The sequence below is a fragment of the Ascaphus truei genome, chromosome 2 (genome assembly GCF_040206685.1).
Source record: "Ascaphus truei isolate aAscTru1 chromosome 2, aAscTru1.hap1, whole genome shotgun sequence".
In the NCBI taxonomy this organism is placed as follows: Eukaryota; Metazoa; Chordata; class Amphibia; order Anura; family Ascaphidae; genus Ascaphus; species Ascaphus truei.
In genome coordinates, this window is record NC_134484.1 from 412512896 (window position 1) to 412527976 (window position 15081).

At 43.9% G+C, this 15081-nt stretch overlaps 1 protein-coding gene across 1 annotated transcript in view; it reads right to left on the reverse strand.

Moving 5' to 3' along the window:
* CUBN (cubilin) overlaps positions 1-15081 on the reverse strand; it is a 312445-nt gene that overhangs the window by 282853 nt on the left and 14511 nt on the right. Inside the window, exons 6-8 of the mRNA XM_075587495.1 lie at positions 7796-7899; positions 2699-2825; positions 227-395 (exon numbers count right to left, since the gene is read on the reverse strand). Coding sequence (XP_075443610.1) covers positions 227-395; positions 2699-2825; positions 7796-7899 — 400 coding nt within the window. The remainder of the gene's footprint in view (positions 1-226; positions 396-2698; positions 2826-7795; positions 7900-15081) is intronic.

The following is a 15081-nucleotide window of genomic DNA, read 5'->3' on the forward strand; positions in this document are numbered from 1 at the left end:
ATATCAATGTATTCCTTTTACTTTTACTGATATAAAGCAATACATGAAGTAGAAGGAAAGTATAAAGCAATACATCTCAGGACAAAAAAAAAACTACTTTTATGGATTCAGGTTATCTCAACACATGATGTATTTTCTTTACCTTTAATATGTGGGACTTTGCATCATAATTTCATAGCCTAACATAACTATGTAGAATTATTAGTAGAAAAGAAAGTACAAGTACCTGGTGGGCAAGGACCACACGTGAAGGAGCCTATAGTGTTTGAACACTGGACTGGAGGGTTCTGGGAGCAAGCGGGGCTAGGAAGAGTACATTCATCTACATCCGCAGTGCAGGCCGGACTACCGGAAGGCGACATCCATCCCACATCACAGACACAGCTGTACTTGGGCTGCCAATACAAATCCCACATTTTTAACAGGAAGACAATACAAATAAAATATTTTAAAGGGCAAAATAACAATGACTTCTATTCAGTGAAATCTCCTATGCAGAGAAAATGAATGCATAGTTATGCAGAACTTGAAAATGGGAAGTTATGCATGGTTAAAGTTTCTAATCTCAATCCTAATTAGACTAATGTAGCACGGTAAGAATGACTGTTTAATCATAGAATTACAGTCAAATGTAATTGTGGCACATTCTTATGGAAACATGTTTTGATTGATAGCTCCACTGTGTTTTAATGCTCCTACAATCAAATACTTTATTGCCAAATTTACCAGGTTTTTTTTCTAGTTACTATTGCATCACTACAATAACATTTCTGCAGTGAGCGAGTTTTTCACAAGAATACAAACAGTTATTTACACACATACATACAGTACATACATACATACATACATACATACATACATACATACATACAGTGCATACTCTGCATCAATGACTTTCTTATACTGAGATCAACATAAGAGTTTTCCAGGTCATATACCAGCAAAGGGGCTGTGTGACTTCATGTGGTGTATTCATTTCTGTCATTTTCAAAGAAAGCCAGTGCCCGGCCTTTGCATTCGTTTATTGCTCACGCCAAGCTAAGTGTACGTATTTAATGAATTCGAGTATTATTCCTTTACTCTGCAGATTATATGGAAAGTAACCTTTATTTATATTGAGAAGTGCACCGGTGAACCTTTCAGCAGTTAGAAATTACCCCTTTTGTGATACTAAAGGGCTTATTCTAGTAGCTTTGAAAAGTGACTTAATGCATCTAAAGTGGTGCACTTTACTAGCAATTCTGCATGTTAGGATATCACTAAGCCGTTACTGCATGTCCAAATCACGTGTAAATGTCTTTTTTTTCATGCGTTATCACTCTTGCTCTGCAAATCCGATCGGTCGGTCAAAAAAGGCCAAAACTCACATTTGTTTGCCAATAACTGCTTTTCAAGTGGCTCCGTAATGCAAATCGCAGCCGAAATACTCGCTTTTGTTTTTACACCACCTAAAGGGTGGCGGGATAGGAATTGTGATTTTCCTCAGATGAAGTATCATGTCTTTTTAGTACATAGGATTGAAGCAGGGAGTTTCCAGAACTGAACCGCATTCATTTCTGGTCCAGGGACCCCCTGCTTCCTGAGGTACAGGCCTGGGGTGCCGGTATCTCCTGCAAATGTAAATGTCCTGGTCATGTGCGCAGTGACGTGGGATATTTAAACTTGCAGGAGATACTGACACCCAATACAGAGGCCTGTACTTCGGGAAGCAGGGAGTCCTTGGACCTGAAATGAATGCGGTTCAGCTCTGGAGACCCACTGCTTCAATCCTATGTACTAATAATAAAAACAGCGCGTTCGCCTGCAAGAGCTGTGCAGGGAGACGCAGAGAGGGATCGCTTCTCTCTGCACAACTCTTCCAGACTGGTGGAGGGAGATCATACCTTCAGGTCATTTCGCTTGTAAAGCAACTACAAAACTGATCATTATGTCACTTTTTTAACAAGCAGTATAGAAAATGCGATTTGCAATAGAGAATCCAATTTTTTCACAAATGTCATACTGCGAACTATGAACATGCCAACACATTCAATTTCCCAATGACAAATTCAAAGCTACTAGCATAGGCCCCACCATCTTAACCTTTGTCCTTGTTTGTATGCATATACAGCTCAACCCCTTATAACCCTGTGCTTGGGTTCCAAAGAATCACATCGCGCTATAAGCGGATCGTGTTAGAAATAATGTACAATTGTATGCATTGTACAATAAAGCATTTAAGATACCAATAATCGTGTTGTAAAGTATTCATAAATTTGAAAATTGTGAGCCAACGCTTGCATCACGTTATAAGCGGATTCGCGTTGTAACGGATCGTGTTATAACGGGGTTGAGCTGTATATGTTTAGTTATATACTGTAGCTCCAACAATGTACACAGCCTTCACAAAATAGACATTGGAATACAAGTAAATAAACACAATAAGTGCATGAAACATACAGGCACACAATAGGAAAAGGAATCCATTAAAATTGTATTGACCATTTCCTTTTCCAATGGTCCCCTTTTGGTTACATAGTATGATTTGTACCTTTCTGCCAACACAATGCTCCACTCTAAACCTCCTAGTGCCTGTATGTTGACCTCATGCTCTCACCCTTATTGTCCTTGTACTCCCACTTATACCTAAACCCTCTTTAGAATTTTGCCCACCTCCAAGGACACTTAGATTTCTTGGTGTACATTTACAGCTCAGTACCTGATTATGCTGAACTCTGTCTGAATCTATACAGATGCCATGTACGCAAAGATCTTCAGAGCCCCCTCTGCAGTCATCATACTTTGAGGTACAGTGTGGTCCATTCCACTCAGGAGTACAGGTACAACTGAAAGAGAAAGCAGTGAGCAGCACCTGCTGTAACGTTTGCTTCACTAAAACCTAATGCAATTAATCCTCCAAATATCTTAATCTCAGTTTTTATCCAGTAACACTCTGTAATTATTGGTACAAAGGAAAAACAAAAGTGTAAGTATATTAAAAGATTATGTCAAGCCACAATGCACAAGTCATTCAAAGCTACAATAATATAGCATCACAAAGGAATAGATTTACTAAAGAGCTTTAATTTGACATAAATTGCATGAGCAAATAATCAACTTTATTCCCCAAAGTTCACATATGCATAAACAGCATAAACAAATCTCAAAGCAGACTCACTGTATGGGTATGATTCCAGCCTCACTCACGTACATTGTCCCCGAGCTTGAACAAGTCACTTATAGTGTCCCTGAGCTTGAGCAAGTCACTTAAATTGTCCCTGAGCTTGAGCAAGTCACTTACATTGTCCCTGAGCTTGAGCAAGTCACTTACATGTCCCTGAGCTTAAGCAAGTCACTTACATGTCCCTGAGCTTGAGCAAGTCACTTACATTGTCCCCGAGCTTGAGCAAGTCACTTACATTGTCCCTGAGCTTGAGCAAGTCACTTAAATTGTCCCTGAGCTGGAGTAGGTCACTTACATTGTCCCTGAGCTAGAGCAAGTCACTTACATTGTCCCCGAGCTAGATCAAATCATTTACATTGTCCCTGAGCTAGAGCAAGTCACTTACATTGTCCCTGAGCAAGTCACTTAAATTGTCCCTGAGCTAGATCAAATCACTTACATTGTCCCTGAGCTTGAGCAAGTCACTTACATTGTCCCTGAGCAAGTCACTTACATCGTCCCTGAGCTAGAGCAAGTCACTTACAATTACATGTCCCTGAGCAAATCACTTACATCGTCCCTGAGCTAGAGCAAGTCACTTACAATTACATGTCCCTGAGCAAATCACTTGCATCATCCCTGAGCTGGAGTAGGTCACTTACATTGTCCCTGAGCTAGATCAAATCATTTACATTGTCCATGAGCTTGAGCAAGTCACTTACATTGTCCCTGAGCTTGAGCAAGTCACTTACATGTCCCTGAGTAAGTCACTTACATTGTCCCTGAGCTTGAGCAAGTCACTTACATGTCCCTGAGTAAGTCACTTACATGTCCCTGAGCTTGAGCAAGTCACTTACATGTCCCTGAGCAAGTCACTTACATCGTCCCTGAGCTAGAGCAAGTCACTTACATCGTCCCTGAGCTAGAGCAAGTCACTTACATCGTCCCTGAGCTAGAGCAAGTCACTTACATGTCCCTGAGCAAATCACTTACATCGTCCCTGAGCTAGAGCAAGTCACTTATATGTCCCTGAGCAAATTACTTACATCGTCCCTGAGCTAGAGCAAGTCACTTACATTGTCCCTGAGCGTGAGCAAATCACTTACGTTGTCCCTGAGATTGAGCAAGTCACTTATATTGTCCCTGAGCTAGAGCAAGTCACTTACATTGTCCCTGAGATTGAGCAAGTCACTTACATGTCCCTGAGCAAATCACTTACATCGTCCCTGAGCTAGAGCAAGTCACTTACATTGTCCCTGAGATTGAGCAAGTCACTTACATTGTCCCTGAGATTGAGCAAGTCACTTACATGTCCCTGAGCAAATCACTTATATCATCCCTGAGCTAGAGCAAGTCACTTACATTGTCCCTGAGCTTGAGCAAGTCCCTTACATCGTCCCTGAGATTGAGCAAGTCACTTACATGTCCCTGAGCCTGAGCAAGTCACTTACATTGTCCCTGAGCCTGAGCAAATCACTTACATTGTCCCTGAGTGAGCAAGTCACTTACATCGTCCCTGAGCTTGAGCAAGTCACTTACATCATCCCTGAGCTTGAGCAAGTCACTTACATTGTCCCTGAGCGTGAGCAAGTCACTTGCATTGTCCCTGAGCTTGAGAAAGTCACTTACATTGTCCCTGAGCTAGAGCAAGTCACTTACATTGTCCCTGAGCTTGAGCAAGTCACTTACTGTACATTGTGCCTGAGCAAGTCACTTACATTGTCCCTGAGCCTGTGAAAGTCACTTACATTGTCCCTGAGCGTGAGCAAGTCACTTACATTGTCCCTGAGCCTGTGAAAGTCACTTACATTGTCCCTGAGCCTGAGCAAATCACTTACATCGTCCCTGAGCTAGAGCAAGTCACTTACATGTCCCTGAGCCTGAGCAAGTCACTTACATTGTCCCTGAGTGAGCAAGTCCCTTACATCGTCCCTAAGCTTGAGCAAGTCACTTACATCATCCCTGAGCTTGAGCAAGTCACTTACATTGTCCCTGAGCGTGAGCAAGTCACTTGCGTTGTCCCTGAGCTTGAGCAAGTCACTTACATTGTCCCTGAGCTAGAGCAAGTCACTTACATTGTCCCTGAGCTTGAACAAATCACTTACATTGTCCCTGAGCTTGAGCAAGTCACTTACTGTACATTGTGCCTGAGCAAGTCACTTACATTGTCCCTGAGCCTGTGAAAGTCACTTACATTGTCCCTGAGCCTGAGCAAGTCACTTCAACTTTTTGTGCTTGAGACACCAAAAATGAGATTGTAAAATGAAACGGATGGAGATTAGTTGGACCTGTATTACTATACTTTGTACTACGCTGCATTCACTTGTAGAGGGATATAAGAATAAAATTCGTCATGTATCAGAGTTTCCCGGATGCACAAATGGGGCAAAGGAGCACTAGATTATCAAGGAAAAAACTATTTTTTGTTGATAAATCTAGTGCTATATTTGCACTACTTTCTTCCCCGGTTTTACCAGAGGGAGACGCTAATACATAATACTGTATACAGTATAACACCACAAGTACTTTATGGGGTACTGGAAGAAGTTATTGCAGATGACAGTAGACTGGACAAATGTTATTTTCTTTAAAGGGAAAGAGTATTGGAAATCTGTAAGAGTACAGAGATAAGCAATACCATTATTATATTTTATTTATATATATATATATATATATATATATATATATATATATATATATGTATATATATATATATATATTGTGAAACATTCCCTACATATTGTAGATCAAATTTAGGAAGCCAGTGCTGTGAGTACCAAAGCTGATTACATTACATTGCTTTTAAGATTGTATAAAATCTCATGTGTTTACATGCTCGGCAACAAACAAAGGCCATGTTTATCAGCATGTAAATTCTTTAGGTTGAAAAGAACCAGGTTGTCTTTGTTAATATCAGTGCTGTTAGTTACTTATTGACCTACTGTAGTTCACTACAATTACTGTTCACTGAAACGTATATAATATAGCCTGGCCTTCGGCAGCTATTGCTAATTCTGGGCCTTTCCTCTGTCAGTCCTGTTAGAACAGGCAGTGGAAAGGTTAATTCCTTCAGTTGGCCTGTTTGTGAGTTTCAGCTCTGAGTATTGTAGCAATATTCAGGGGCGGGCCTAAGCAACCTTTGAGCATGTTAATCCAAAGGGTGGATATGGGTTGGAACACCCCTGATGTGTGTGAGCCAATCGGTATCCAGCTTTGAGTTGTAATGATTCAAAGCTAGAGACACTCTCTAAGGATATTCAAATTGAGACATGTTTCCTAAAATTAGTATGTCAGTTAGTGAGTGAGTGAGTAGGAAAGAAGAGATTGAAGAGAGAGGACAGAGAATCGTTCTCCCCCTCTTGCTCCACCTGGGTAAGGCTAAGGCCCCGCTCCCTCAGTCAGCGCGCCCGCACGGCAGACAGGAGGGGCGCTGACAAACACAGACCGCGATATGCGGTCTGTAGGGAGCCGGGGTGGGAGTGGGAGGGAGGGGGGCGGGATCTGATCGTGGTGCCGTCCACCCCCCCACACACATACATACATACACACACACACACACACACACACATACACACACATAAATACATACATACTTTAACCCGCAGCTCCTTCCCTGCTCCCCGCCCAAGGCGCCTCCCATCTAGCTCCTTCCTTCCCCTCCTCCTCCCCATTGGCTGACTCGCGTACCACGTGCCGCGTCAGCGCCGAAAATCACTACGATCTTGCAGCATCGGCCGGCTGACGTGTCACAGTACGTAGTCAGCCCTGCCGGAAGGATGCAGTGGGGGCAGGGACCATTCGGGCAAGGGTCTGGTGGTCCGCGGCCGCGCGCCCCACCGGGTTCGCAGCCTAAGGAGGGGGGGAGTTAAGCTGCCATGAGCAGAATGGCAGAGAGCAAGATCAGGCCTATGATGTTCTGCTGTATGCTGTTTATGCTGCTCTGAATAAAGAATCACAGAAAGAAGCTGCTGTGTGTGTCACTGTTCCTGGTGTGAGGAGAATGGAGTGTCAGTGGGGGGTCTCTCCTCTGGAGACCACAGGGGATCCCTACTGGCTGGAGGCACTGCACCACCCAGAGAGAGCAAGGTAGCCTGTCCCACACCACCTCCTGTCCCTGTCCTGGTTCTCCCCACAACATCGCGGAGCCCTCAGCCCTCCTGTTTGCCAGCAGGTCACAGCACCAAGACCCTGTACAGTAACCAGGAGTGTACCCCCCCAATCTCATGTCGGGTGGGGTGAAAGAGGGTTACATAACATTCCTACACAGATCAAACTTTCATTCCTGAGTCTGCATCGAACATTTGACACAGGTTTTTAAAACAGAAAGGTTTAGGCCATCTCAGACATGGTGGATTATTTTTGAACAGAAAGCAAATTCCAGAGCTTGATATACTGTACTTACTGTACTGTAAGGGAAAAGGAGAGGCTCAGTGAGTAAAAACACATCACGGTTTAGGGAAACCCAGCCCCAGTGAGATGTCTTTCCATTTATTGCAGAATAATATTACGGAAAACTCCTTGAGGGTTTCAAGTGTGAATTGCCATTTTAAAGAAAACAACAACAAAAAAATAATCATATTTTCCATGAAAGTTGGAGAGTCACTAGTACAACACTTGTAATGGACATTTCCAATGCATTATATTTGAATTTACCTGTAACTTCCAGGAGTGTTCACACATACACCTCCATTGTGACAACCTAATGCCGTTCCGTCATACATCTGGCATTCATTGACATCATCAGCACAGAGAGGTCCCTCAAAAACAGTGGAAAGATCATTGTTACATGCAGCGCACACAGAGACCCTACAGATTCATACATCACTGGCATAAATGTCATATGATAGATGGATTGTATTCCATATCACCTACCCAAGAGAAAAATAACAAAATTATATTATTGACGTGCCGTAGCATATCATAAAAACTACTGCATCAAATAAAAGAGACGTAGCAGTCAACGTTTCTCACTTCTCTGGGTTTTTTGTTGTATATATATATATATATTACTTTATCTGGTCAGGGGAGTCCCATGACCTCTGGGGACACCTTCATTCCTGCTTAATTAACCCCAACATTTCACAGAGGAAAATTGTCTTTGAGGACAATTTGGCTACTGGCTCATTTCTTGCAAACAAAACCTACAAATATATCCGACGGGGTCACCAACAGAAACCAAGACTTGGGAGCATCATGGTTGAATTCAGTGGGTCCCCTATATCTTTAAGGTAAAAAAAAATGGGGTAGGTTGATGCCTTAAATTACTGTAGAAGATAATTATTTGGTCAAATTATTTGTAACAGAACTTATTTGTAAGGACGCATTTTCTTTTTTTTTTTCGTCTTGCAAGTATTTGGAATTTATACCAGTTAGACAAGTATCTGCAGGTTATAGTGGAGGTCCCATTAGAATATACATCTACATAATAGATAGCATGAGTGCAACCATAATGGCAAAAAAAAACATAATAGAGGGTAATACGTTTATACTTAAAAACGGAAGAAAAAAAAAACTCAGCTTGTATAAGAAAAAGTGTATTATGTACTATAGTAAAAAAAAGATAATATCACTCACTCACATGTGAGAAGACACGGGCGGGTATGGAGTCGCACGAGCACCTGAACCGTGGAGAAATCCTTCAGCCGGTCCCAGCTGAGGTCTGGGCGGTAGTTCCTCCGGTCTCAGCGTCCAGCACTGGATCCCGGAAGTGATGTCACACACTCTCGCGAGTGTTTGCTTTCGTCTTCGCGTCTAGCAGTTCAGCTTCAGACACTGGAGTCCGTTCTTAGCTCCTTCTCCGTCAGTTTGGCATCCTCCAAACACAGGGAGCTGTAGTGAAAGGTCTGGCTGTGTGCTGGCACCAATATGACTATCTCAATATCCCTATTGGGAGGAGTGGCGCAGTGAGTAAAGACACTGACTGGTGCGGAGTTTGAACAGGTGGAACCTGGTTTAATTCCCAGTGTCGGCTCCTTATGACCTTGGGCAAGTCACTTTATCTCCCTGTGCCTCAGGCACCAAAAACATAGGTTGTAAGCTCCACGGGGCAGGGACCTGTGCCTACAAAATATCTCTGTAAAGCGCTACATAAAACTAGCAGCGCTATTCAAGAACATGCTATTATTATTATATTATAAGAGCGGACGCCTGTGTCTGAAGCTGAACTGCCAGACGCGAAGACGGAGGCAAACACTCGCGAGAGTGTGTGACGTCACTTCAGGATCCAGTGCTGGACGCTGAGACCGGAGGAACTACCACCCAGACCTCAGCTGGGACCGGCTGAAGGATTTCTCCACGGTTCAGGTGCTCGTGCGACTCCATACCCGCCCGTGTCTTCTCACATGTGAGTGATATTATCTTTTTTACTATTGTAATCCACTTTTTCTTTTACAAGCCGAGCTTGTCTAGTTTTTTTTTTTTTTTAACCTAAAGGTATTCCCCTTTCTAGGGGAACGCTGGATTTTGGACCCTTCACCCAATTCCTAACTGATTGAGCATGCTGTATATTAGCTATCCATTTTCCCAACAATCAGCTTGATTGATCATAGTTACTATTTGTACGTTTATACTTAACCATTCATGTTCTCTCTTTTTTAGTAAATCAGCAAATATAGAGAACCAGTTAATTTATCTGCATGTCTTTCACAAGTACCTCAATCCCGCCTCATTCACCCCACTGTCCCGTCATGCAGTGGTTCACCTGCAGATAAGGATTATGGGCAGTGATATGCAAATGATCACACTGGGCATGTCACTTTTAGCTTCCTATTCATTTTTTAAAATGGGTTCCCTGCAGCTTTTTCCTGCTTCAGTATACAGAAAGCATAGCACAAGAAAGTGCAGAATCAACAAGCCCACTCCAAGGCCCAGATTCACTAAAGCGAGGTAAGCTTTAGCACACCTGTACTCCTATTCATTTAAATAGGAATTAAGGGTGGTAAAGTTTAGCACACGCTAGTGAGTCTGGGCTGAAGGAAGCTGGAAAGCATGCAGAGTCTTTTCATCTTTGCTGTACTTCTATGTTTGATGGAGGGCCTTTGTAAAAAAAAAAAAAAAAAAAATGTTTTTTTTCTTTCGATAAATCAACCATAACCCTATTGTGTCAATCAACATTGTTGTGCCATATGGATACGGGTGGGATCTGCCCTAAGCTAGAATATTATTTTCATGGGAACAGTCTCTCGTTTTTTACTTTACTACATGTGATGTTGGTCACGTTAATGCAATAATGCAAAGGACATTTATTGAACCACTTCAAAGCAAAAACAATATATAGCCCATTACAGTTTTAAACTGCCTGTAGTTGGTGGTTTGAATTACGTGCTCTTGTAAGTAAGCCGACCTTCCATAAAAGGGCTATTTTATTGAGAGTTCAATTTATGTGGCATGTTTTCTTACATGAACGTTAGTAAATCTGGTGGCTTTGCAATGTACAAACTAGAGATGTGTGAAATTGCCGTTATCTGCTTTGTAACTGTTTCGCTCGTACTTTTCGCAAAGTTCTCGGATTTCTTCAAAAGTTCTAAAGTTCCCTCAAACTTCTTTGGCCAAAAAGTTCTGAAACTGTTGTTGGAACTTGTCTAAGGGTTTAGCGACGAAAATATATTTCAGGTTATGGAATTGCGTTTGAGTTTTACTGGGCAAACTGGTTGCGAACAGTATGATTTTGTCTTTGGCGAAAAAAGGGCAGAGTTTGCATAACAAAGTTTGCACATCTGTAGCATGGCCGGGTTACTTCTGGCCGTATCTCACTGTTTGGTGCGGTTTGAACCATAATTTATTAACTTCGTCTCTTTACATCAAAAAAAAATATGTCCGCAGCACTTCAACAAAGTTGTGAAATAAGAATGTTTATTAGTATAACATTGCACACAGGGGATCAGAGCAATGTTTTGGACCCATGGCCCCTTCTCTAGCTACATCGGCGGCATACTGATCAGCCCATTTAAAAAGAATTGGAGCAAACCATTCCTACCTATTTTGGGTGCAAATATTTATAAACAATGTGGTAAAAGACAGTGGAAAAATAATTAAATCCAAGTAGTAGTGAAGGCCTACTTCTGTCTTCGTATATATCCAGAACAGATGTGCTGGGACCTTGTTGCTAAGCAATAAAAATGCTATTGCAGTGTGCTGGGCCAAGCATGAATAAGTCCAGAGAGCGATGTCATCTTAACTGTTGCTAGGTAACCAGATGCTCAAAGAGTATATTTGGACATTTATAGCCTCTTTCTGCTACTATAAAACAACATTGGAGTAATACCAGTGCTCTAATGAAGGACCATTAGCATATACCTTCTGCTTTACTAGAGAGCCAATCAACAGCCTCCAATATTTCATTAGATACCAGGTTAAGGATGGGGGCAGGAAGGGAAAGGAGAACATTAACCCCGGCTCAGCTTAATAATTGAATTAGTGAAGTGGACTTTGAGATAGGTAAGGTGCTCGGCTGAGAATTGTAATAACATGTATACCACAAGAAAAAGAACTCCGTTCTCAAAGCACTCGGTTACCAGTGGTGTGATGGATTTATATGTAAGGGTGTCACCCCCGTTTCCCCTGATTTTCCTTTGCCCCCTGCCTTACCCCTGTGGCAGTGGGGGAAGCGGACGGCGACTTCTCCCGGCGGGCACCGCCCTCTTGGATTTGGCGCAAGCTTCGCCAATGCGCAGTAAAGATCGCACACATGGTCCCCATAGAAAAGAGCTTTGCCAAGGACTACAATTCCCAGCAGCCTCAGGGGACTGCACTTTCACCCTTGTCACAGGCAGCATTGAAGCCAATAGAGCTGGCAGCTTCTCATGCTGCAGAGTTGCAACAATGTTGTGTGCAGACAGGGTTTTTGTCAGTTGGAGCACGCTAGTTAGTGAGAGACCGGAGCAGCCCAGGGAAGGAGGTAGGGTATAGGAGTCAGGGACTCCCTGTACTAGGCCAGCACCCCCAGGGTCTGAGATAGCTCAGCTCCCCAGTAAGGTGAGTGTTGCCAGGGGCAGCCCTCAGGTTAGGGACCCTGCCACTTACATTAGTGGGAGCTGGGAAAGGAAGGTTACAGAGAGTTGGAGTCAGGGAGCTGTGAGGGAAGGAAGGGTGCGGGGAGCGCGTGCAGCTCCTGCCCCATATAGGTACCTACACCCCAGGTAGGCCCCAACTCCCCACTAGTTTAGTGGGTAAGTGCTGAGGGAGGCCCAAGATAGGGACGCTGCCCTTAGTGTAGAGTGCTGCCTTGTCAGAGTCACGGCTGTTAGTGCTGTGAGGTCTGACAGGCAGGCACCTTGTTGCGCAGCACGTTGGCTGCAGCATCCAGTGAGCTACAGCTTGCTGCTGTAGGCGCTGGGACTCGTTAGGTCTTAGTAAGTACAGTCAAGGCTGGGAAGAGTTAGGGGAGTGGGGCAGGTTATTAACCCCGGTAGGCCTCTAGGAGTTTTCCCCAAAGCCACTTTAGGTTGCGGTACCACAGGGACAGGCCCTAGGTTAGGGTTCCTGTCACGTTAGTACCAAGTGGTATAGATGTGATGATGTGTTATATGCTGTTCCCAGTAAATGATATTAGTTAATATATAAATCACTGTGTATGGTATTATTGATTGTCCTGCGAGGAATCACTCCCCCTCTGGTGGGAGCCATCGCAGGTGGAGGCGCTGCATCGTTGTAAGTGAGTACCCCTAGTATAATTGCCCCAGGTTCCCCGTGGCGGAAGCTCAGCCCTCCTGCGAGCCAACAGGTAAGGCACCACACCTATGGTAACACCGTATGTTTCTCCGCTCCCACAGTGTAATCTGCGATTGGGGGGGGGGAATACCCGTTACATATAATAAAAATACTCTTTATTGAAATAGTAATTAAAATAAGGTGTCCATGGACTGACCAAGCATACATTTTCAAAAGGACTGTGTAGCTCCTGTTTTAGAGGTAATTAGTGTAGCGACTAGTGAACATTTGTAGTTGATAATCGAGAGACCTCAACAATATGTGTGAGGTGCAGTTTAGGTAATAGACCTAATGAACTGACAGGACTTAATCGTTGTAATCAACGTCGCATATACTTATACGATCCCTGAAGGGAGTGGCCTGTTCTGTCAATATTTTGACTGGTTAGTGAACTAATGAACCTCTGTGCTCACTATTGACCTACATAAACAAAAAGCCTATCCCCGTTAGGAAAGCTAACTAAACTAGGTTAAGCATATCTACCCAGCTGGTTAGCTAAGCTAGACCAGACCAATAATATTTGGTAACACCACTTGGCTCCTTACCTGGGAGCTTTATTCCATTCGGGACAGCATAAGTCTGAGCAGCCTGTGTCTGTCTGTCAGCTCTCCTCTTTTAAAAGCAGGTGAGCTCACTTAATTAGGATCACCTGTGGCCTGTCTAACTAGAGGAGTTAACTCATCACATACTGGAAAGCAGGCATAATGCAGCCTCCTAATAACATGTACAGGTTTTATTATTGTGTATTTTGGACATTCAGGCTTTTGTATTAGGGTGACCGTTGACTGCTATAGTAGCTTATCATGCCCATATTATATGGTATAGGGTATGATGTACTACTATGGCAATCAATGGGTATAGGGGGCTGGGGTGGGTGGTTAGGCCTACTGGGTGGGTAGCAGGGTAGGGTGGGTTAACTCCTTAATTACTATAGCGGTTAATAACCGCTAAGGTGATTAAGGGGTTAGGGGACATTGTATTTTTTATGTATTCTTTCTGGCAACGGAGGACATGTCCCTGCAATATGCTGATGAGGACACCCTTCATAATGGCAGGGGTAAGTAGAATGGATTTTATTTACTTTATTTATGCTGCCTGGCTAATGTTGTGTTTAATAATGGGCAAATACTCTATTATCCATATTTGGATAATAGTTATTCTGCACATTACTGTACTGTATGTGTTTGGGGGGGGTGTATATATTGAAATGTAGGCCATGTTTATTTATTTTTTTAAATACAGGAATGGTACCGCAGGCCAGTGGGGACCCACAGGGACCACCCAAGGACCCCAGGACGCCCATGGGGATGACCCGAGGACCCCCGGGGACCACCTGAGGACCCGCGGGGACCAGCCGAGGTCCCACAGATGTCCGTGGGAACCACCTGAGGGCCTCCAGATACTCGTGGGAACCATTCGAGGGCCCCCAGACTCCCGTGGGGATGACCTGGGGACCCCCAGACACCTGTGGAGACCACCCAGGGACCACGTTGGGGCCCCCGGACACCCATGGGGACCACCTGGAGGCCTATGAACACTTGTGAGGACCACCTGAGGGCCCCAGAAACCTGTGGGAACCACTGGGGTGCCCTGTGGGGCCCACGGACACCCGTGAGGCCCAACCTGCGACTCCCATTGGCCTGTGATATTAATCCGGTGTCTAAAAAAAATTTGGTTTTATGTGGGGGCACAGAGGGTGGGTTGTGTATTGGTGTTTATTACATATTGCAATGGTTATTGGGGGCCAAGGAGGTAGGTAGCAGGGCTGTTGTGTGTATTTTGGTTTATTGTGGGTTGTGGGGATGGGTGAAGGGGGTAATAGCCCCAAGAATGTATGTTTAGGCCTACCGGGTGGGTAGCGGGAGGGGTTAAACCCTTCATTACCTTAGCGGTATTAACCGGTATGAAGGGGTTAAGTCCACCCGCAACCCTTCCCCCCTGGTAGAGGTGGTTAACCCCTTCATTGCCTTAGCGGTTAGCCGCTAAGGTAATGAAGTTGACTGTAAAAATGAAGTTGACTGTAAAAGCATTTTTCATGCATTGGATTCATGCCAGGGGTCTCCGGTGCTGGGTATCAGCTCCGGAGTCTCCCAGCATCAATCCGATGCAGGAAAAAAGCATTTTTTTTTCTAAGTGCCGTCTCGCCGCTTATCGGCAGCTTCTCACCCCCTTCTTGCCAACTTTTTGTGGCGGGACGATTTGGAGAGGAAATCTCCATTCTAGAGCGGCGA